Source organism: Solanum lycopersicum, chromosome 2, assembly GCF_036512215.1.
Source record: "Solanum lycopersicum chromosome 2, SLM_r2.1".
In the NCBI taxonomy this organism is placed as follows: domain Eukaryota; kingdom Viridiplantae; phylum Streptophyta; class Magnoliopsida; order Solanales; family Solanaceae; genus Solanum; species Solanum lycopersicum.
This window is the reverse complement of record NC_090801.1, coordinates 40,762,300-40,785,204: the sequence shown is the minus strand read 5'-3', so window position 1 is coordinate 40,785,204 and position 22,905 is coordinate 40,762,300. Positions and strand designations below refer to the sequence as shown.

The 22,905-nt window shown below is 32.2% G+C and overlaps 1 protein-coding gene across 1 annotated transcript; it reads left to right on the top strand.

The window, feature by feature from the left end:
• The first annotated feature begins 8,902 nt into the window (after window positions 1–8,902).
• On the top strand, window positions 8,903–13,615 carry LOC101265972 (LRR receptor-like serine/threonine-protein kinase GHR1). The gene is made up of 3 exons (XM_004231512.5): window positions 8,903–10,360; window positions 10,437–11,942; window positions 12,732–13,615. Exons 1-3 carry the CDS (start codon window positions 9,295–9,297, stop codon window positions 13,313–13,315), a joined length of 3,156 nt encoding a protein of 1,051 aa, XP_004231560.2. The 5' UTR covers window positions 8,903–9,294; the 3' UTR covers window positions 13,316–13,615.
• The last annotated feature ends 9,290 nt before the right edge of the window (window positions 13,616–22,905 follow it).

Here is a 22,905-nt window from a genome sequence, read left to right as displayed (position 1 = left end):
ATCTCCACCAACCATACCAAATGCTTCACTAAAAATCCAACCCTACTCATTTCTAAATTCAACAGTACAACAGAACCTATCATCTCACTCAAGCCGAACGTCTGTACACTTCTCTCTTAAGTTCTATTCAATAGCTTTTAACCAAGCTGATTAACCTGTTATGCTATTACCTTAACCAAAACAAAATAGATGAAATCACGCAATTTTGAACCCAATTCTCAATCCCTTCGAAGATACATTTTTAGTTCTTACAATTAGAGAAAATAATTCTGCTCTCACTTATTTTTCTTAAGGCTACACATCCCACAAGTTTTATCTTATTTTAGTTATGATTCCAGCTCCTTTGAATTTTATTCGAGCGTTGACCCAACATCTCTTAAAACTTGTCATATACCCTCATTACTCACAAAATAGTAGAAAATCACAACTTTAGATACTCGCAAGTCTTTATTACATATAAAATTTATTTAACCAACAAATCCTAATCATATAATTTAATCCCAATTACAATTTCTCACGAATTTTTATTTCCATCATGCTCAGTTAACCCTTTTATCACCATGAATTGAACTTTTTCCTCGATCTAATACCTTAAACTTAGGTATACCAATCAAATTCAAGGGACTAATCCAATTTTATATGCACTTTATTGCTAAAATCTTCAATTTACTTCACCCAAGTATACTCACTAGTGGTTTCTTTTCCTATAAGTTTGTCATTCTAGTATATGTCTACCCTTTGAAGCTTGAGATAAAATCACCAGTACTCATTCAGAACCCTCAAGATACATTTCACAACCTAAATGTATTAATATTATACCAAAGATCCATCACTAAAATTTTCCTTTAAAATAATGCTCAATCTAAGTTCCTGTAGTAATAAACTAGTTGGTTTCTCAAATGTGAATGCAACACTAAATCTTATTATCTTACCATGTCATACAACTTGTAACTCCTTTAGTAATTAGTATTCATACTTGACAATCGACGTACCTGTTTCCACATAACCCTAGTACTGCCACACCGTGAAAGTCCGTTGGATACCTCACTAGAACACATCATACCTATCCATAATATCGTACCCAAATAGCCCACATATCCCTACCCATTGAATAATCACGAAACATTATCGAACATGTTCTCTCTCTAGACCATACAATTTGTTTTACTTCTTAGATCAATTCAATAACAAAAATAACACACTTCCCAACTCTAACCAAGTAAGCATCGATGACTTTCTATAATATACCCTCACTCTATGAAGTCATAGTAGTGTCTTTATTAACCCACACTCTACATGAGACTACCACCACATTTTGCGATCGAGAAAATATATCTATTTCTAAGGACATATTTTTTTTCTTTTTGTTGTTGCTATTTCAACTTCAAATACTCTAGTAGTACCCATAGTTGAAATAGAGTGAAGAAGTTCAGATACCAATTTGTATCACCTAGATACCAATTGGATCCAAGTAATAGCACGAAAGAAAGAAAGAATGGAATTTTCCTAAAGTCCTATAGCCTCTCAAAGAAAAGTAAAGGCGTCCCCCTACCGTTCCTCAAGACTCTACTAGACTCGTTCTTATGTGATAAGACCAACAAACCTAATGCTCTGATACCAAGTTTGTCACGACCCAAAGCGGGCCGCGAGTGGCACCCACACTTATCCTACTATGTGAGCGAACCAACCAATCTAAACCCCAATATTTCAACCACTAATAACATAATAATAATGCGGAAGACTTAAAACTCATTAACGAAATCAATAATCAACTTCTAAAACTCAAACTTATCATTATCCCCAAAATCTGGAAGTCATCATCACAAGAACATCTATCCTCAAATTACTAATTCTAAGAGTATCTAGAAAGCTAGAATAAATAAAAAACTAGTCCATGCCGGAACTTCAAGGCATCAAGACATGAAGAAGAAGATCCAGTCCAAGCTAGAAGCGTTAGCTCACCCTGAAATTCGGTGTAATGAAGACTGGCTAGAGTTGCGATTGAGTTGAAGACGACGGTACGTTTGCTGCACTCCACAAATAATAAAAAGAAAACATACAAGTAGGGGTCAGTACAAACCATGAGTACTAAGTAGATATCATCGGCCAACTCAAAATAGAAAACAGTATATATCAGATAATATCATAAAATCAACTACAATACTCAACATGCGGCATTTACAATTACCACAACCCTTGGTCACAACACCAAGCACATCAATGAGGACTCACGCCTCCCCATCATACTCATTTGGGAATTAGGTTCATTAAATTGAGTATATTAACATCTTTCAAGATTCATTATCTTTATTTCTCTCGTGTCAGTACGTGACACTCCGCTCCATATACTATCCTGGTGCCGGAACGTGACACTCCGATCCTCATATACTATCCTGGTACCAGAATATGGCACCCGATCCATATACTATCCTGGTGTCGGAACGTGACACTCCGATCCTCATCATACTATCCTGGTGCCGGAACGTGACACCCGATCCTCATCATACTATCCTGGTACCGGAACGTGGCACCCGATCCATATACTATCCTGGTGTCGGAACGTGACACTCCGATCCTCATATACTATCCTGGTACCGGAACATAGCACCCGATCCATATACTATCCTAGTGTCGGAACGTGACACTCCGATCCTCATCATACTATCCTGGTGCCGGAACGTGACACCCGATCCCCTAATCTCACTACTTTCGTTCATCAAGCCTTCTTTTATACCAAGACATCATCATTAACAAAGTAGATTAGGGTTTTTCAAGATTTAGAATTCAATTGCTTCATCATGCTTATTTTATCACAATTATATAATCACATTCATGCAAGCATACAATTAAGCATATAGAAGAGTTTACAACACTACCCAATACATATCATTCGCTATTAAGAGTTTACTATGAAAAACATAAACCATAACCTACCTCCACTGAAGAACCGAAGTCAAGCAACTACTTCTCCAATGTCTTTCCTTTCCTTATTGCCTCCGAACCCTTCCAATCTATCAAGTATATATATACATAAGGCGTAAGTTAACAAAATCATAAACACTCCAATTATTCTGTGTCTAGCCTATACCCGTCAATTTACCTAATTCTATATTCATTTTAATAAAATTCAAACCCAAGGTAAGTCTAGATTCCTTCTATTATCACAATTTTAATTGTATTCAAATGATACAGTAAACCTAATATTTAATTACTCATCTCAATATATCTATACCTAATTTATAAGATAGAGAACTAAGTAAAGTAATTAAAGGTGAACGCTACTGGAATTGGAACAATTATACTTTAATTGTCCAAATCGTGAGCATATACTACTTATGTATAGTACACTTAAACATTTGCTACCAAACTACCATTCTAAATTTTTAATCAATTGCATACAATTCAACTCCACTAACTTATTAATATTAAACTATTTACATGGAGTAATAATGAAAAAGGCAAATTGAAACTTATCTATCATCGTTATTCCATCACCCCTCTATCACTATTACACAATTATTGATTTCTTATTTATATAGCACCACTAATTGTCAAAATAATATTTTATGAGAAAAGAGTACAAACCTTAGAGATATGAACGCCTCTAGGTGGTTTCCGCCACAAATCCTCTTCTCCTCCACTCCTTTTTTTTCCTGATTACTTATTACCCTAGTTATTATACTCATCTAATTATAATAGTGATAAAAGTGACCCACTATTAATTATAATATTATTTTCTTAACCACTAACTAAATAAATTAGTAAAATTACCCCACTAATTTCATAATTATAATTATGAATAGTCCAAAACACCCACTTAATTCCATCGTAAAGAATTTTCTAACATAAAAAGTTCTAATGCTCAAAACGACCAAAAATGGTCGTTACATCTTATCGGTCAATGTTCATCCCCAATTACAAAATCATAATAGCGTTGATGGATTTCCGATTACTCAATCTACTGATTTTTCTAACATGACTCATTATCAAAATATTCTTACCGTTCGATATGATTTTGATTTGAATGAAACTATCAATAAAAATGACTGGTAATGCTCAATAATTATATTTCGATTATTATTTTTCATTTTGTCAATTATCTATTAATTATATAATTTATTATTCTTCTTCTTATTCTTCTTCTTCTTCTTCTTCTTATTATTATTATTATTATTATTATATATTTTTGTAGCGGTTTACTTCAGCAAGATAGAAATATTCCTCCAAGTTATGGATAAGATAATTATTTTGATCAGTTCTCACAATTTGAAATGATGGAAAATATTGGGACATTCTCAAATTTTCATGTCTAGCCTATTTTTTATGCAAATGATTATCAGTATGTCCAATACACTTGACCTTTTATTTAAATAAGTTAACTGCATGTGATAAATATTTATATTTTTTGCATATATTGGGAAAGTATCTCAAATATATGATATGACAAAAACTTCATAAAGAAAGCAAAACAAAATATTCTTTTTTTTAAAGTGTAAGTTTTTCTTCAACTTTATAAAGTGTAAGAAAAAGTTTCACTTTACAAAGTGTAAGAAAAACGAGTTGGGAACCAAAATAAGCCACAAAAATATAAAAGTAACTAAAATAAGCCACTATTTTAGTAAGTAACTAAAATAAGCTTAGTGGAAGAAAAAGTTTCACTATATCCAATTTTCTAAACGTTTTCCGTTACTGTCATAACGTTTATTTTTAATATATAACGGAATTTTTTCTTCCACTTTATAAAGTGGAAGAAAATCTTCCACTTTATAAAAAGTTACCTTTTTTTCTTCACCTTCACCTTCTCTCCTTTTCCTTTTCATGACTTTAAAAATAAAAAATTCACTTTGAATATGGTCCCAATCCGACAGTTTGAAGCGGCCCCACACTAAACAAATCAAAATTTTGGAGAAGCACAACCCGACAACATACAACTCATATTCGTTTCTTTAGGTGCAAAAATAGGTAAGATTGCAGCTTTGTACTTGTAGGATTTTTTTTTTTAGAATGTGATTTTGGTTATATTTACTTTCAACCTTAGACTTAATTTAGTTTTGGTTAGGAAGGCATCTAAATTCATTGATAGAAAACTTTAGGTTTACACGTCCTATAAAAGTTTCAATAGTAACACTACTTCAAAATCATATGAAAATAAAATAAAATAAATTAAGAGGTAGAATATCGTAAAATATAAGACAAAATAAAAGTATCTATGTCATAAAGTACACAAAAATTCATCTTTTTGTCTAGCTTTAAGTTGAAACATTTTCTGATTATTTTTTTTCCGAAAAAATATCAACAAATTTTCATAATTTTCCCAAATGGTGGATTTTATTGTTTGACTATTTCTGCATCAATATGTGTCTTGACTATCAACATGCAATTGACTATGTTTCAGGATTGAAGTGTTTCAAAGCTTCTATGAACCTCGGTAACTCGGCAAAAGAACACTCCCAAGTACCATAGACTTTTTCAAAAGCCTGCCTGCGATCAAGATAGACTTTTCTTTTACTTACTGAAATGTCATATGCTTTAAGAACAACTGTTTGACATTCTTTGATGGGAAACCTGAAATTAATAATAATATTAATTATAAAAAAAATGAATATTCCCTTATAAATAAAAATTATTTAGGGATAAAATTGTACCTTGACGTTCTTTCTATATCAACACGGAGGACGTTAGCAATCATCTCAACATCCAAGTTGAAATGCCCTTCGCGGCACGTACCCATATCACATGTATGTTCTTTAATATGTCTTCCAACTTTCCACATGTTAGTATGTTTATCAATAAAAGAAGTCAACCTAAATCGACATCCTTGTTCGACACGCCTGCAAACAAGTCGTCATGATTTCTTTGTTGATTTAATAACAAAACACTCCCTTGCTATGTTCAAATGTAGAAGTTTAACTGCTCTTTGCAACTGCTTCTTTGAATTGAATAACATGTCTTTTTCAATATAAATAACATCATTCATGAAATCTTCTGGTTCATGCCACATACATTGTGATATATATTCATCACGTGTATCACCAAAGATATCTAGACCATTCGAGAGATGATCAAGATAGAAATTTCATGATTACGAAACGGACTCATGGACATTGGTCTTGGCGATCGATTGGGAGTCAAAAAATCATCATCACTAGATGATGCCTCAAATGGAACATTATCTCCTGATTCCTCAGCATTAGGCAAATCATCACTATCACTAGCTGAAGGTGAGCCGTAATTAGAAAGGTCACGATCATCGATATTCACAGGATCAATGGGTTCATCTTGTGTAGTATTTTTTCTACACATGTAAAAATATATATAAATATTTGGCTCATGCAATTAACTTACTCAAATAAAAAAAATAAGTGTTAGACATAGCGATAATCATCTGCATTGAAAGTAGGCGAGACATGAAAATTTGAGGATGTCCCAACATTTTCCGTCATGTCAAAGTGTGAGGACTGACCAAAATAATTATTTAGTCCATAACTTGGAGCAATATCCCTATCTTGCTGAGGTAAACCGCTATAAAATATATAATAATAAGAATAATAAATAATATAAATTAATAAATAATTGAAAAAATCAACAAACAATAATTGAAATACAATAATTGAGCATTACCGATCACTATCATTGATAGTTTTGTTTAAATCAAAATCATATTGGCCAGTAAGAGTATTGATAATGAGTCATTTTAGGAAAATCAGTAGATTGAGTTACCGAAAATCCATAATGCTATTACGATTTTCTAATTAGGGATGAACATCGACTGATAAAGGAGAACGTTGTTGACTAATCTTAGGCTCCTTCCTAACATAGATTCCAAGTATTGTTGACTTGATTTGATCTATATAGTCATTTGGAACCCTTAAAAAGTCGGTCAACGATTCGACATTATAGACAATTCATTCTCCAAATTTACTTGTCCTTGTGATAAAAATGAAGTAGGGTATTTTTCGGCTATAATCAAATTATAATCGTACTGTTTATACCCATTTCTTTTTATAAATTGATGAAATAAATTTATGATATCGGACATTTATTGGATATTTAGCATTGTGTTTGGGAGGACAATTATGATAAATGGTATTTTCGTCATGTGTAATTTCGCCATCCCAATAAATCGAAACTTTAACTTTAGGTGTTGAAGATATTTTTTTTAGATTGAAATGAACAAATATAGAAGATTTATGTTGTAGGTGCTATCAACTATGTATAAATGTCCTTAAATAGATTTTTCAGAATAAAATAATAAAAATACATAATGAAATATTTTTTTCGTTTTAATGACATATCAAATCAATATAATCTATATGACAACACTGAAAAAGCTTCTTCAAGACGTGAATAATATTCTTTTTATAAAGTGTAATAAAAAGTTTCACTTTATAAAGTGGAATAAAAAGTTCCACTTTATAAAATGGAATAAAAAGTTCCACCTTATAAAGTGGAAGAAAAAACTCCACTTCATAAAGTGTAAGAAAAAGTTCGGTTATATATTAAAAATAAACGTCATGAAACTAACAGAAAACGTTTAGATTATTGGATATAGTGAAACTTTTTCTTCCACTAAGCTTATTTTAGTTACTTACTAAAATAGTGACTTATTTTGGTTACTTTTATATTTTTGTGGCTTATTTTGGTTTCTAACTCAAGAAAAACTTTTACTTTATAAAATGTAAGAAATAGTTTTATTATATATTAAAATATAAATGTTATGAGACTAACGAAAAATATTTGGAATATTAGATAAAATAATTTTTTTTCTTTCACTAAACCTATTTTAGTTACTTTCTAAAATAATAACTTATTTTGATCAATTATATTGTTTTATGACTTATTTACGTTCTCAACTCAACAAAAGATGAAACATCAAATACAATAATACTTGTAAAGAAACCTTAGTCAATTGGCAAATATGTAACCCACCGTGACAGCCCCTTACACTTCATAGTTTTACAGCAAGAGGTTTCATTTTGTAGTCCTTATGTCTTAATTAATTTATGTGACATAGTTTAAGAAATATAAGAAAATTCTGTAATATTTAAAATTATTTCCGAAAAAATATAAGTGGGACAAAATATAAATAAAATACTGGATTGTGTTATTAAATATATTATCAAATAAAAAAATATGATATTCTTTTAGTGATGGACCAAAGAAAAGATACGTTGTAAAAATTGAATGAGAAAAAAATATTCTATTCGAATATTACATTAATTATTTTTATACAACAGAGTGATACAGATTTATAAATATATAATATAAAAGATGCCTATGCTTTTAGGGATATCTACTGACAAATTTATGCTAAAAATCACATTTCATTTCCAGCTATTTCTCTTTCTCCCCAACTTTTGCCTAACAACCTCCTTTTCTAGCTACTTTTAAAATAAGATTTATGCCAATCTCAAAAGAAGGAAAAGAAGAAAGCAAATAGAGCATAAAACCCCCAAATTTATATTGTAATAATATACGTCTTCTCAATAGCAGCCACTATTCAGGGAAGGAGTGTCTCTGTGTTCACCCTTAATTTTGAGTGTGTATAACTAAACATTCAAACATGTATAAAGTTCAAGAAATAGACACATTCGTTCTACATGACAATTTTATATCCTACTTGACGTCCTACAATGTATTATGCCACGTAGAACGAGTGTGTCTATTTCTGTACTTTCAAAAATAAAGTACATAGATAAAACTAAAGCCAAGTTAAAACTCACATTCATGTATCATGCTATTTATATTCCATCAAATTAACAAGACATGTTTTTTTACAAATAGAATGGGGAAGTTTAGAATATATGCCTAAATCTCATAATAATTTGTAATGTGAGTAATAATAGTAAATAAGAAGGATAATAAGTTATAAAAGTTTGAAATATCTAGTGTTTGTATGATTAAGCTAATAAAAAGCCAAACTAGAATTCCACATAATAAAACAAGACCTATTTTATTAGGTAAAACATAGAGAGAAACAATAGCAAAAGTTGAAATGTCAGTCACTACCAATACCATTCTAAGTTTTGGTCCTGCCTGAGCTTCTCAACATATCTAAAGGCCAAAACTTTTCTGGGTCCATTCCATTTTCCAGTATTTAATGCAAGCTTAATTAAATGCATAACTTGAAAATATTACTACAAGCAAGCAAATTTGAGGTGTCAACTATGAATCTTTGAAAGAGACTTGCTTTCTTTTCGATATGCTATTTGTGATGGTGTTTTTAATGGTGGTGTATTGACATTGATTTATTGTTGTAAGTAAGTGAACCCCATCTTACATTGTGGTGTTAGAATGAAGTTATTCAAGTTCTTGATAATTTTTGTTCTTTATTTTGGCTCTGTCATCGGGCAACTTCCCTCCCCTGATATATTGGCTTTGCTTGAGTTTAAGAAAGGTGTTGAACATGATCCAACAGGGTTTCTTCTTGAATCTTGGAATGAGGAATCTATTGATTTCAATGGGTGTCCTTCATCTTGGAATGGGATAATGTGTAATGGTGGTAATGTTGCAGGTGTTGTTCTTGATAACTTGGGTCTAGTTGCTCATGTTGATTTGAGTGTATTTGCTAATCTTACAAAGCTTGTTAAGCTTTCAATGGCTAACAATTCAATTGTTGGGAAAATGCCTAATAATATAGGTAGATTGAAGAGTCTTCAGTATCTAGATCTCTCTGGTAATTTGTTCAACTCTTCTATACCTCCAGAGGTTGGAGAGTTAGGGAAATTAAAGAATCTGTCATTAGCTGGTAATAACTTCTCCGGTATGATACCGGAGACAATTTCAGGGCTTGTGTCTATGCAATCTTTGGACTTGAGTCACAATTCTTTTTCTGGGGCTCTACCTTCATCTTTGATGAAGTTGGCTGGTTTGGTATACCTTAATCTATCTGTTAATGGATTCACAAAGGAAATTACTAAAGGTTTTGAACTGATGGAAAATCTTGAAGTGCTCGATTTGCACGGTAATATGTTTGATGGCAATTTGGATGTGGAAATGTTGATGCTTACCACTGCAACTCATGTTGACTTGAGTGGAAATTTGCTAGTGAACACTGCTTCTCAGCAGGAGAAGTTTTTGCCAGGTTTATCGGAGTCGATTAAGTATTTAAATCTTAGTCATAATCAGCTAAAAGGTTCACTTGTAAGTGGAAATGAAGCTCAGATATTTGGCAACTTGAAGGTCTTGGATTTGAGCTACAATCAGCTCTCAGGGGAATTGCCTAGTTTCAATTTTGTTTATGATCTACAGGTGCTTAAACTTGCCAACAACTTATTTTCCGGATTTATTCCGAATGATCTGTTGAAAGGAGATGCATTGCTTCTCACTGAGTTGGATTTAAGTGGAAACAATCTCACTGGTAAATACATGAAACCCTTTGGTAAATAAACTTTACAACTGTTTTCGCTGTTTTTCTCAATCTCTTCATTTTGCAGGTTCGATAAGCATGATAACATCCACAACATTGCGAACACTTAACTTGTCCTCCAATGCTCTTTCTGGTGAACTTCCCTTTGTGACTGGAACTTCTGCGGTGCTTGATCTCTCGAAAAATCAGTTCAAAGGTAATCTAGCTAGAATGCTGAAATGGGGGAATGTTGAATTTCTTGACCTTAGCCAAAACCATTTGACTGGAAACATCCCTGAGGTTACGGCTCAGTTTCTGCGTTTATATTACCTCAACCTTTCAGGCAATACGCTCACAGGATCTCTCCCGAAAGTTATCACACAGTTTCCTAAGATCACTGTTCTTGATCTCAGTTTCAACCAGTTGGATGGGGATCTTCTTACTTCTCTACTAACTTTGCCCACTATTGAAGAACTCCACCTACAAAACAATGCATTTGTTGGAAGCATTGATTTCCCTCCTCCGGCTAGTACTCCTAAGCTTCGTGTTCTAGATCTTTGTCATAACCAGCTCGCTGGTTACTTTCCTGACGGATTTGGATCATTGATTGCACTTCAAGTACTCGATATATCAGGAAATAATTTCTCTGGATCTTTGCCAACTTCCATGGGTAATGTTAGCTCTCTTACTTCTTTAGATGTTTCAGAGAATCATTTCTCGGGTGAACTGCCAAAAAACCTTCCTAACAGTATCCAAAGCTTTAATGCATCACTCAATGACTTCTCCGGTGTCGTACCTGAGAATTTGAGAAAGTTTCCTTTATCATCTTTCTACCCGGGAAACTCTCAACTTCAGTTTCCAAATCCTCCCTCAGGATCGGGTCAAGCTTCAGCAGAAAAGCATAAGAGCAGGCAACTTAAAACTATTATCAAAGTGGTGATCATTGTTGTTTGTGTGGTTGTTCTTGTTGTTTTAATCTTGCTAGCCATTTTTGTATTCTACTTACGGGCATCGAGGAACTCTCAGGCACATGTTACTGACAAAGACATCCGCCGTCAAACCCAATCAAATCCTTCTGGTTTTAGCAGTAGAGAAGGTGCAGTTGTTTCAGCACAAAATGTTGCAGCTGCTTCAAGGAAAGCATCATCATCAGAAGTAATTAGTGCTGATGAGAAAACGACAGGTTTCTCCCCTTCGAAAACGAGTCATTTCACTTGGTCACCAGAGTCGGGGGAATCATATAGTGCAGAAAGCCTTGCTGATAATTTGGCTGGAGAGCTGTTCTTCCTTGATGATACAATCTCTTTTACAGCTGAGGAATTATCTAGGGCCCCAGCTGAAGTCTTAGGCAGAAGCAGCCATGGAACATCTTACAGGGCAACACTAGATAACGGATTGCTCTTGACTGTGAAATGGTTGAGAGAAGGAGTGGCCAAACAGAGAAAAGATTTCACAAAGGAGGCTAAAAAGTTTGCCAACATTGGGCATCCAAATGTGGTGGGATTAAGAGGTTACTACTGGGGTCCTACACAACATGAGAAGCTTATTCTTTCAGATTACATATCTCCCGGAAGTCTGTCAAGCTTTCTATATGGTAAACTTTATCTTCTTGCGTCCACCTTGCAGTTCGTCTTATGCATATCGTTTGCTATAACGCTTTGAACTCATAACTACTTTTAATCTTTCATTAATTGATATGCTTTAGTATTTCATGGCAATCAATTTGTTAGTTTGATATCTTGACAGTTGTTGTGGTGCAAAATTTTCTCGTTCTGTGATACACAAATTAAGGATAAGAAGCCATGTCCTTTTTAGTTAGCATAGTGAGTCCATTTAATTCACTCATTCATTATATAGCTTGTAATCAGTTCATTCACAATCACATATGAAACTGAACTCTTTCTTTTCTGATTCTATTCTCTCGATATTTCTCTTTCTTTAGCTGTTCTTCTTGTGAGAACTCCTGAAAAAGTCACTTGATCCTCGAATTCCTTGTGAATTCCCGCAATCAAGTTACAGTTTGCATTATCATGAAATACAGTATCACTTTCACTATGGAATTCAACTTAAACTGCTGAAGTCTAGCTTCTGATTTATTGCTGGAAAACTTTAAACTTGGCCAAGGCCCTATACACTACGTCCGACTGGACGTGTAAGCAGGCCTTTACTTGCTTAATATCTCTGCACTGGCAGTAAGGTTCAGCAGTTGTGGTACTTTGCTCATAAAAAGGTCACAATGAACTGCAAATAATTCAATGCTCAAATACCTTATTTTCGATTGATGATTCTACCTGCTCAACTTCTCTACTATTTTGTATGCTTTTGTGTAGTTTGTATAGAGTAAAGGTTCTGTATATACATTTAACATGCGGCATCTTTGCAGATCGGCCTGGAAGAAAAGGTCCACCACTAACCTGGCCCCAAAGAATCAAAATATCAGTTGATATTGCGCGTGGCCTGAATTATCTCCATTTTGACCGTGAAGTTCCTCATGGAAACCTTAAAGCAACCAACGTCTTGTTGGATGGTCCTGATCTTAATGCACGAGTTGGTGATTACTGCCTTCACCGTCTTATGACTCAAGCGGGGACAATTGAACAAATTCTTGATGCTGGAGTGTTAGGCTATCGTGCACCAGAGTTGGCTGCATCAAAGAAACCAGTGCCTTCCTTCAAATCAGATGTATATGCTTTCGGAGTCATTCTGTTGGAGGTCTTAACTGGGAAATGTGCAGGTGATGTTGTTTCCGGTGAAGATGGTGGTGTAGACTTGACTGATTGGGTAAGGTTGAAAGTGGCAGAAGTTGGAGGATTCGACTGTTTTGATAATGCATTGTCATCTGATATGGGAAATCAAGCAATGGAGAAGCAAATGAAGGAGGTTCTTGCAATAGCTCTAAGATGCATACGTTCGGTATCTGAGAGACCAGGTATCAAGACAGTATATGAAGACCTTTCATCTATTTAGTTTTCCTCATTTTGGCTTTTGCTTGGGAATCAAATAGCTCATTGGCTTCCCTTGAGTTGTAGAATAGCAAGTTTAGTGTGTGAATGGTCTAGTTTTATTAACCATTGTTTGTTGTAAATTGGGGCATATTTATCATGTATACAACTTTCACACCCCCACCCCTTCTTTTCTTTATTCTTTTTGCTGAAAGATTCCAGTCTTTGATTACTTCTGGTTCTGAGGCATCATCAACATTCCTACTGGATCAAGACCTGTAAAATAAGTATATTCACAGAGTTTGAAGTGTTGACTATTGCTAAATTTGATGTAATATGTTAAGAGTTCCTTTAATATACCTAATCATACTCAACTCACAGGCACAATTCAAAAACATGGATATAACACTTGCAGAAAACAAGATGTAAGGCCATGTTGTGGAAAATATATTAAGCATGCAATTAAGCTTAGATATACTCTTTTAGTCTTTCATCAACTAGTCAACTCCATCATTCTTTTGCAGTTTTTTCTTTTGAGAGAAAAGATATAAAGTTACCATTGAAGTTGTATCGAATTTTCAAAAAGACACCTTAACTTTGCGTGCCCCACGAAACTATCTAAATCTACAATAAACATACCCTTTTGACTAATTTTAACACCACTCGTGTTGTCACGAAATTTGGGTGTGTGAAGGACTGTTCATATGGCTTCAGACCAATGTAAAATTGCCATGTGCCACTCCCAATTTGACTTATTTTGAAAAAAATATAAAAACCCATGTATTGATTTTTTTAAAGCTTTACTATGAATAATTTTTAATTTTGTAATCTTTTTTCTCATCTTCCCTACCATGATTAGTTTATCCATATTTCTTGGAAATCAATTCCTTCCCTCCATTTTTTTTTAAAAAACAAATGTTATTATGTTCATTTTTATTCTTTTTTTTTTTGTAAAACAAATTAGTTTAGTGATTTTATTCCTCCTACAAATCAAGTTTTAGATTTAGGAATAACGAAATTATGAAAAAATCGATTTAGGAGTAACAAGTTGAAGAAGGAAGTTATTTAAATGTCATATTTTGACTTGGTAATATTATGAGTATTTAGATTTTGATTATTTTCCAATATTAAATTTAGGAATAACGAAACTATGAAAAACTCGATTTGGGAGTAAGAAGTTGAAGAAGGAAGTTATTTAAATGTCATGTTTTGACTTGATAATATTTTGAGTATTTAGATTTTGATTATTTACCAATATATATTTTCATAAATAAATTAATTGGTGGTAGTTTGACAAATAATTAATAACGTTGTCGAAAATTTTGTCCCGCCACAGCGGCTTTGACGGCTGTTCTACACAACGAAAGGAATGACAAAAGTTAAGAACACAGAATGAGGGTGAAGAAGAAAGAGAAACAGTTAAAAAGAAAAAAAAAGGAAAAAGAAATTAAAAGAAAAGCAAAGAAATCAAATAAAAATAATGTAAAATTACTTTTAACACGTGTCAAGTGACTATTCGTGCGTGACTTACAAACATTTTTGTATGAGTGGTATTAGGTGAAAAATGGGGTGTACATAATATTGTGAAGTTGTTGAATGGGGTAATAGGACCCGCAAAGTTAATGTGTCTTTTTGAAAATTCGGAACAACTTCAGTGGTGATTTTATGTCTTTCTCTTCTTTTGATTCGTTTGAGTACTCGTCTCTTGCATTCTTCTATTCTAATCTTTTTAGGATTTGTTTTATATACTTTTTTTGGCAAACAAAGACATCATTATAAATTTGCTTGATCTCCATTCGCAGAGAATAAGCGTCTCATCAAGATCAGTCATCTCAAAGACTTTCATCATCTCTTCCTAGAACTCTTCAATCAATGCAACATTATTTTCTATCATAAGTAAATACAGAGAAATAATATTAATGATAGAGCCAATTTTCTTGATATAAAGAGTAGTATCATGTAATTTTTTTGAAATTCCAAGTCTAGCAGATAGTTATTCATTCAATTGTACTTAACTTTGAGAGTTTGTTTTAATCTGCATAATGTTTTCTTTAATAGATAAATCATATCTTCATGTCTTACTACAATAAATCTTTTTGATTTTTCAACATAAATTTTTTTCTGCAATAATCATATATTATTATAAGTGGGAAGATCCTAACTGCAAAGTTGAATTACCATTTTGCCTTATACTAAATTAATATATTTTAAATTTCTAATTAGTTTAATATTAGATAGTAATTAAATGTACCTCAAAAGTTAAATGACCACTTTATCCTTCACTTGATTAACATTTAATAATATTCATCTTGTTATAAAATAATATGTGCCCACTACATCAAGAAGTTACTCCATTACTTTCCTCCATTATGAAGATAATTATAACCTCCATAACCTCCACCCTTATAATCATTATTCTTGTAACCTTTCACTTTCGTAACCTCCCCATTATATTCATGTCAATGTCATGTTTATGACTAACCTTTTGTATGCCTCTATGTTACACCATAAATAGAGGGATAGACTTCATGTTGTATACACTTGAAGATTTGATAAATACTTTGAAGAATATGAAATGCTCTCATCTTTTGTTTTCCTATTTCTATTGCTTTATCTTTTATATTCCTTGTCTTATTTTTCTTTAGTTTTACAACATGTTATCAGTACGATTGTTCTACAATTGAAGGATTGAAACAAAGAAATATAAAGAAGTTAAAATTATTTGTGTTTATTTTTCTCTCAAGGTAAATTACTATATAATTTATTTTATATTTTACTTTTGATTATGCATCATTAATTTTCTTACCAAAGAGAGTGATCTTATATTGTTCCTCTAGTCTTATATTCTTCTTGTCTTCATCTTAATATAGTTATTTTGTTCTTAGTTTAATAACATGTTATCAGCACGAGTTGCTCATTCTCCGTCAAGAATCAATGGTAGGTTATTTTTGTGAATTATCCTAGTAAATTTTCGATTGCATGTTATACTTCATATCTTATATATTATTTGTACTAACAAAACTTATTTTGTAGTTATTCCAAAATGGTTAGTAAATTATGACAATCTTCATAACAATGTTGAGAAGGACTATTAAAATGTTTAAATTTATTTTAACTTGGAATTTTTTTTATGATTCTAACATGTTGTTCTAATAAATTGATTTTGCTCATTTTTCTTATTTTATAAGTCAAATTCAGATTATGTTTATGGTTTTCGATATATATATTTTGATAACACATTTGGTTTATTAAGACAATGATTGCGGGTAAGACGGTGAATTCAGGTTTTGCCGCACCAAGTGGGTTAGACATCGAGTTAAAGTCTAAATACTCCATGATAATAAGAAGTTGGGTTCAAGTCCCATTAATTTATGACCAAAGCTGTCTTTATATGGGTAAGACATTGGGTTTAAGTCCCAATGCACTATAGTGATAATATGATGATGATTAACATAAAATTTATATTTTTGACTGAAAGTCACGAAGTTTACCCAATTAATTTGCTCCATTCTTATATGTGAATGTGAAGAAACCAGTCCCTGACTTGACATCAGTAGAATGCTACCTCCAATTCCCTGTATGTTCGATAGAACCAAAGATTCCCCCCCCCCCCCCCCCCCCCCCACTGATCGGAGTAGCAGTGCATAATATGTCTAAAAAATAACAAGTGGTTGAATGTATGAATATGGGTATGGTCATCATTGTGACAATTAAAAGGAAGAACATTATGAGTTCTTAATATGGTCCTTCAAATGTGAAAGTAATTTTATCAATCAAAGTGGTATGAGAAGTTATTGGACACATTGCTATTGGTGCAACCCAAATTTAAAAAGTTTTATAAATCCTCTATCAAATAAAAGAATACAAAGTGGTAGTACATTTGATATATTTTACATCTTAAAGTGATGTTGAGGCGAGTCACATAAATTTGATAATTGTGAAAGCATGACAATGAGTTTCTACTAAAAACTTATGGAGCGTGTTCAAATGGTTATGGTCCATTTCTTGATAAAAATCTGACTTGTGTTCGTATGGATAAGAACGTGTTCATGTATTGTTAGATGAATGTCACATCTCATTTCTAGGGAAGGTTTGATAGATTGAAAGAAAATATTTTGACATGGATTGTCATTTTGGTCATATATACTTTGAGTACTATAAAAATATTGTGGTATGTTTTATAATGAACTATTGGAGGACAAAAGAAAGAAATAAATCTTTTATGTAAAGTTTGTGGTCATGACCAAAATAAATGTTGTTGTGTGGCAACACAAATTTGTCATTAGTTATCAAGAAATAAGTCTTGAATGTACTAATTATAACCATAACAATAGTAAAAAATTTCTCCTCGAAGTAGATGGCCACCATAAGAATGGTATTATGAAATTTGTGGTAGTACACAAACTTAATTAAGAGTTTGGAAGAACTAAGTTGTTACTATACAGAAATGAAAATAGTTCATAATATTGAGGTTGTAGTAAGTCTCAAAAGAAATTTTGTAAGTTTTTGAGGAATCGAAAAACATATTGCAATAAGACTGTAAATTATTGAAAGATTAAATATCTTTGGATTACTACAATCAAAACGGGTTATGAATATTTACATAAAAGGTTACCCGCCCTTTTCTTGTTTGTTGTATATAAATACATGCATGACGATGAAATTACATGCAAAAGTAAACTAGAGGTTTACTAGAAAAATATCAGTTGGCTTAACTGGTTGACCATTTCGATTTAAATTGATGCAAAAGAATTGAGAATTCATGTGGTTATATGTTGAAGAAAGAAAAGATTCTTCAAGAAGTCTCATGTATTTCTTGTTATCATGATAAAATGATCATTGTACTAGTTAAGGTTGGGATTGTATCCCCTAAAATTATTTGAAACATATAAAAAGTTGAATATGGGCCCGTTCACCTGCCATGTGGACCGTTTACTATTATTATTTAATAGATGCATCTATGGTATGGTCACATGTGCATTTGTATCAACTTATAAATTGATTTTTGTAAGGTCATTTGCTCGAATTATTAAATTAAGAGCACAGTTCCAAACTTTAAAGTCATGTTGATAATGTTGATTGATTTAGCAGAAATTGTGTGCCTCTAATTATAGCTAGACCATTGATTATGAGAATAGTTCACTCAAATAAAATTTGGTATGAGATGAGTTTATTTAACATGTACGCATCAAGCCAACAAAGTTCTCTCAACACAATTGGTTCAGGGTCAGGAACCAAATAGTTTCCATCTAAAAATTTGATGGGCGCACATATGATTTTATTGCTCCACCACGCACCAAGATGGATCCCAAAATGAGGTTGATGGTGAATGTTAGATTTTCTAATATTAGGGGGAGATATGTGTAGCAGTTGAAAATTATGTGTGGAGTGAATTATCTAGATCCTCATTAAAGAAAAATGTGAACTTGAAGTTTAAGAGATAATTCATTTCCAAAATGTTGCAAGTAATTTTCCAGATGTATTTGCTGATCCAATATTTTAATTAAGCTATAAATGCTCCAATAAATAGTCCTTAAAGGACAGAGTCTATGGTACGCCATAAGCGTGATAAACTAGTCGATTTCAAATGTGAAACTCCTTCAGAAAGGAGAGGAGCAAATTATCAAAATGGTTATTGCTAATGAGGCAAGTGCTTTGAAAGAGCACTATGACATAACATTTCATAATACCTTGTCAAAGGTTCTAGTACCTAAAAAATGAAGAGATCTCGATAAGTTATGTCGTATTGGAATCGATATCAAAATGATCGTCATCGATGTATTTGATATGATTTAGCACTTAATGCTATAAATGATTACGATAATCTTAAATTCGAATATGTCATATGGTGTGGATACATAAATGATTGACACTATTCAAGTATATTTTGTTTCACTTTAAAAAGTGATGCTTTTGAACATATAGTTCATAGATCAAAATATATGTCAGTTGGGGGGTACAAATTAATCACTGTGCAAAAGTATAACTGTAAGATATAAAGTACGATTCGTGCCTTGGGGTATAAAGGGTTTTCTCAATAAGTCTTGACATTATTAAATGAAGATATGTTCTCCAATTGTGGATACAATGAAACTTATTTCAGTCTGGAAATAAATGATATACTTGAATATGTATAATGACTAATTATCATGTCTAACGAGATGAATGTTGTATGAAACTTTTTGAAGAATTTAAAAGGTCTTAAAAAAATTCCATGAAGTACCCAATGGTTTTGAGATTGCTTAACACAAAGAAAGAATCTTTTCATTCTCATGAAAATGATTTAAAATGTCATGTATTAGTGCAATTGGTGCACTTACAAATTGCTGGTTAGGCAAATGGTAGAAGATTATTTGATATACATAACGAAAGTATTGTGAAAGGAATGTCATATTATCATTCAAGTCATGACAGGATACTAACAAAGCAAGTGACTTAACACGTGGAAGATGTGTGATTTTTTTTGAGAAGAAAAGATGAGCTTCAATAAAAAATTGAAAAGATCAATCTCCGAGTCAGAAATGACTTGATTATGTAGATTTGAACGCATAAAGCTCGATCGGAAATGGACTATTTAATTACATATGAAGGCACAACAATACTTTGTGTTCAAAGAATCAAACACTGGTAACCACTTCTTCAAATTCATGCAGAAATAATATTGATCTATGAAATAAGTCGGGAGTGTGTTTGGTTGGAATCACAATCTATCATATTCAGAAAATATGTGATTTTTCTTTGCAAAGTATATTCCAGCCACCATAAACGAAAATAATATTGAAGGAATGATACAGTCAAAGGAGATTGGACAAAGCATATTTTACCAAAACTCTTTTTCACACATGATCTTTAATAAAATGATGAGATAGACGTTCAAAGATCTATTGAAGTGATAATCTTGTAAACTTATTCACTAAAGATTGTCAACATCAATATTTGAAAAGTTGTGATACAAGATTGAAATGCATAGTTTCCAAGATAGCAAGTAAAGTTTTTATCAAGGGGAAAAAATACACATTGTACTATTTTCCTTAAGCATGATTTTATCCCAATTGAATTTTCTAATAAGGTTTTAACGAGGCAACATTCAAAGCGTATTGAGAGTTATGTGTACTCGTTGTTCTTCACTAGAATTTTTTTGCACGATTTTTTTTTCTAATAAGATTTTTTTTCTAGTAAGATTTTATGGACATCCAAGGGGGAGCGTTATAAAATAATATATTATGGATGTCTATTACATCAAGAACATACTCCATTACTTTCCTCCATTATGAAGATTATTATAACCTCCATAACCTCCACCTTTATAACCATTATTCTTGTAACCTTTCACTTTCATAACCTCCCCGTTATATTCATGTCAATGTCATGTTTATGACTAACCTTTTGTATGCCTCTATGTTACATTATAAATAGAGACATAAACTTCATGTTGTATACACTTGAAGATTTGATGAATACTTTGAAGAATAATAAATACTCTCATCTTTTGTCTCCCTATTTCTATTGCATTATCTTTTATATTTCTTGTCTTATTTTGCTTTAGTTTTACAACACATCTAATAACTTATATTTATAAAATTTAATTAATACAAAATCAAAATGTTTCAATGACCAATAAATTAATTACAAAGCTTTTCTAGGAATGTCAAAGGTTATTTTAAAACTGTCAAGCTATTTAATATGATTTATGTATAAAAAGAATTCACGTTCTTCCAAAAAAATTATTAATATTTTCATGATGTTGTAAATCCATTTTATAGTATATGTGGATGATCAATTAGAGTTATCCAACAATTAATTGGATTCATGTATTAGTGTTTCCAATGTGATAAGATTTCAAGGTGATATGAACCTTGATGATAACTATGTACAATTTCAAGGTGACCTTTGACTATGATATCTCAACACTATAAATAGAGATATCATTCACCATTGTATGATACACTTGAATAAGAAAATTCTCTCCTCTATCTTATACTTCTTGTGTTTTTCTTCTTACATTCTGAGCTTTCTTTACAACACGTTATCAGCACGAAGTTGCTACTTGCAAAGGTATTATATAAATATTTTTATTTAATTCACATATTCTCTCATAATTTCATTATGTAAAATTTATCCAAACTTGAGTTAGTGGCATTAGATATTTCTGGAAAGAATTATCTTTCATGGGTACTCGATGCTGAGATTCACTTGGCTGCTAAAGGTCTTGATGCCACTATTACTCAGGAAAATGAAGCATAGAGTCAAGATAAGGCGAAGGCTATGATTTTCATTCGTCATCATCTTGATGAGGGCCTGAAGATTGAATATCTGACGGTAAAAGATCCATTTAAATTGTGGACTGATTTAAAGGGGAGATATGACCAACTAAAGGCAACAGTGTTGCGAAGAGATCGTTATGAGTGGATGCATTTACGGTTTCAAGATTTTAAGACCATAATTGAATACAACTCCGCTGTATTCAGGATAACCTCCCAGTTGAAATTATGTGGGGAGACTATAAAAGATGAGGACATGTTGGAAAAGACACTTACTACTTTCCATGCCTCAAATGTGATATTGCAGCAACAATATCGTGAAAAGGGTTTTCATAAATATTCTGAACTAATCTCATGTCTTTTGGTGGCTGAGCAACATAATGCTTTTTTAATGAAAAATCATGAAGCACGTCCCACTAGAGCTGCTCCATTACCGAAGGCAAATGTGGTGGGAGCAGATGATCAATCTGAAGTAAAAAATCATCGGGGCTATAATAATGCACGGGGACGTGACAAAGATAAGATACGATACACTTATCGTCGAGGTGGTGGTCATAATAAAAGAGACAACAACATGGCCATTGAAAGAATGAATGTCTCACACATGAGCATTTTGTAAGGCTCTATCAAAATTCCTTTAAAAAGAAAGAAAATAAAAGTGGTGCTTCCTCTTCCAATGCTCAAGCTGAGTCACATATGACTCTTAAATATGATAATAAGTCGGGAACATCTCAAAAATATGATAAGGATGTTGAAGCAAATTTGGCTTTAAAGGATGATGTTTTTGATGGCCTTGGTGAAATTACTCATATGGAAGTTGATGACTTCTTTGGAGATCGAAACTGATACTTGATCTTTTAGCTGGGGAATGAAGTTTGTTAATATTTTACTTATTTGTTTTTAATTATTATGTTATTCATGTTGAAGTATTTAAATTTCCCTTGTTAATTTTGTTTCTTCCTTCTTATAATGTATTTTATTTTAATGAAAATTAATAGAAATTCCCAGTTGTTAGTTGGATTCAAGATGAGTAATGGAGATGTATGAATTCTTGATACTGCTACAACACATATAATATTAAAAGAAAATAAATACTTTTCTAATTTGGTTATGAAAATGGCATATGTCAACACAATATCAGGTAGTAAAATATTAATTGAGGGCTCTGGAAGAGCGACCTTATTACTACCTTGAGGGACAATATTAAGCATTGATAATGCATTATATTGTAGTAAGTCTCAAAGAAACTTATTAAGTTTCAAAGTTATTCGCCAAAATGGCTATTATGTTGAGACGGCTAATAAAGGAAAGGTTGAATACCTTTACATTACTACAATTAATGTAGAGAAGAAAA

What these genes read in the sequence shown, in the direction of transcription:
- LOC101265972 (XM_004231512.5), top strand. Translation starts at nt 9,295, where the DNA reads ATGAAGTTATTCAAGTTCTTGATAATTTTTGTTCTTTATTTTGGCTCT. An exon ending in AAGTGGAAACAATCTCACTG is followed by an intron (nt 10,361 to 10,436) that starts GTAAATACATGA and finishes TTCATTTTGCAG; the next exon opens with GTTCGATAAGCATGATAACA. An exon ending in TCTGTCAAGCTTTCTATATG is followed by an intron (nt 11,943 to 12,731) that starts GTAAACTTTATC and finishes GCATCTTTGCAG; the next exon opens with ATCGGCCTGGAAGAAAAGGT.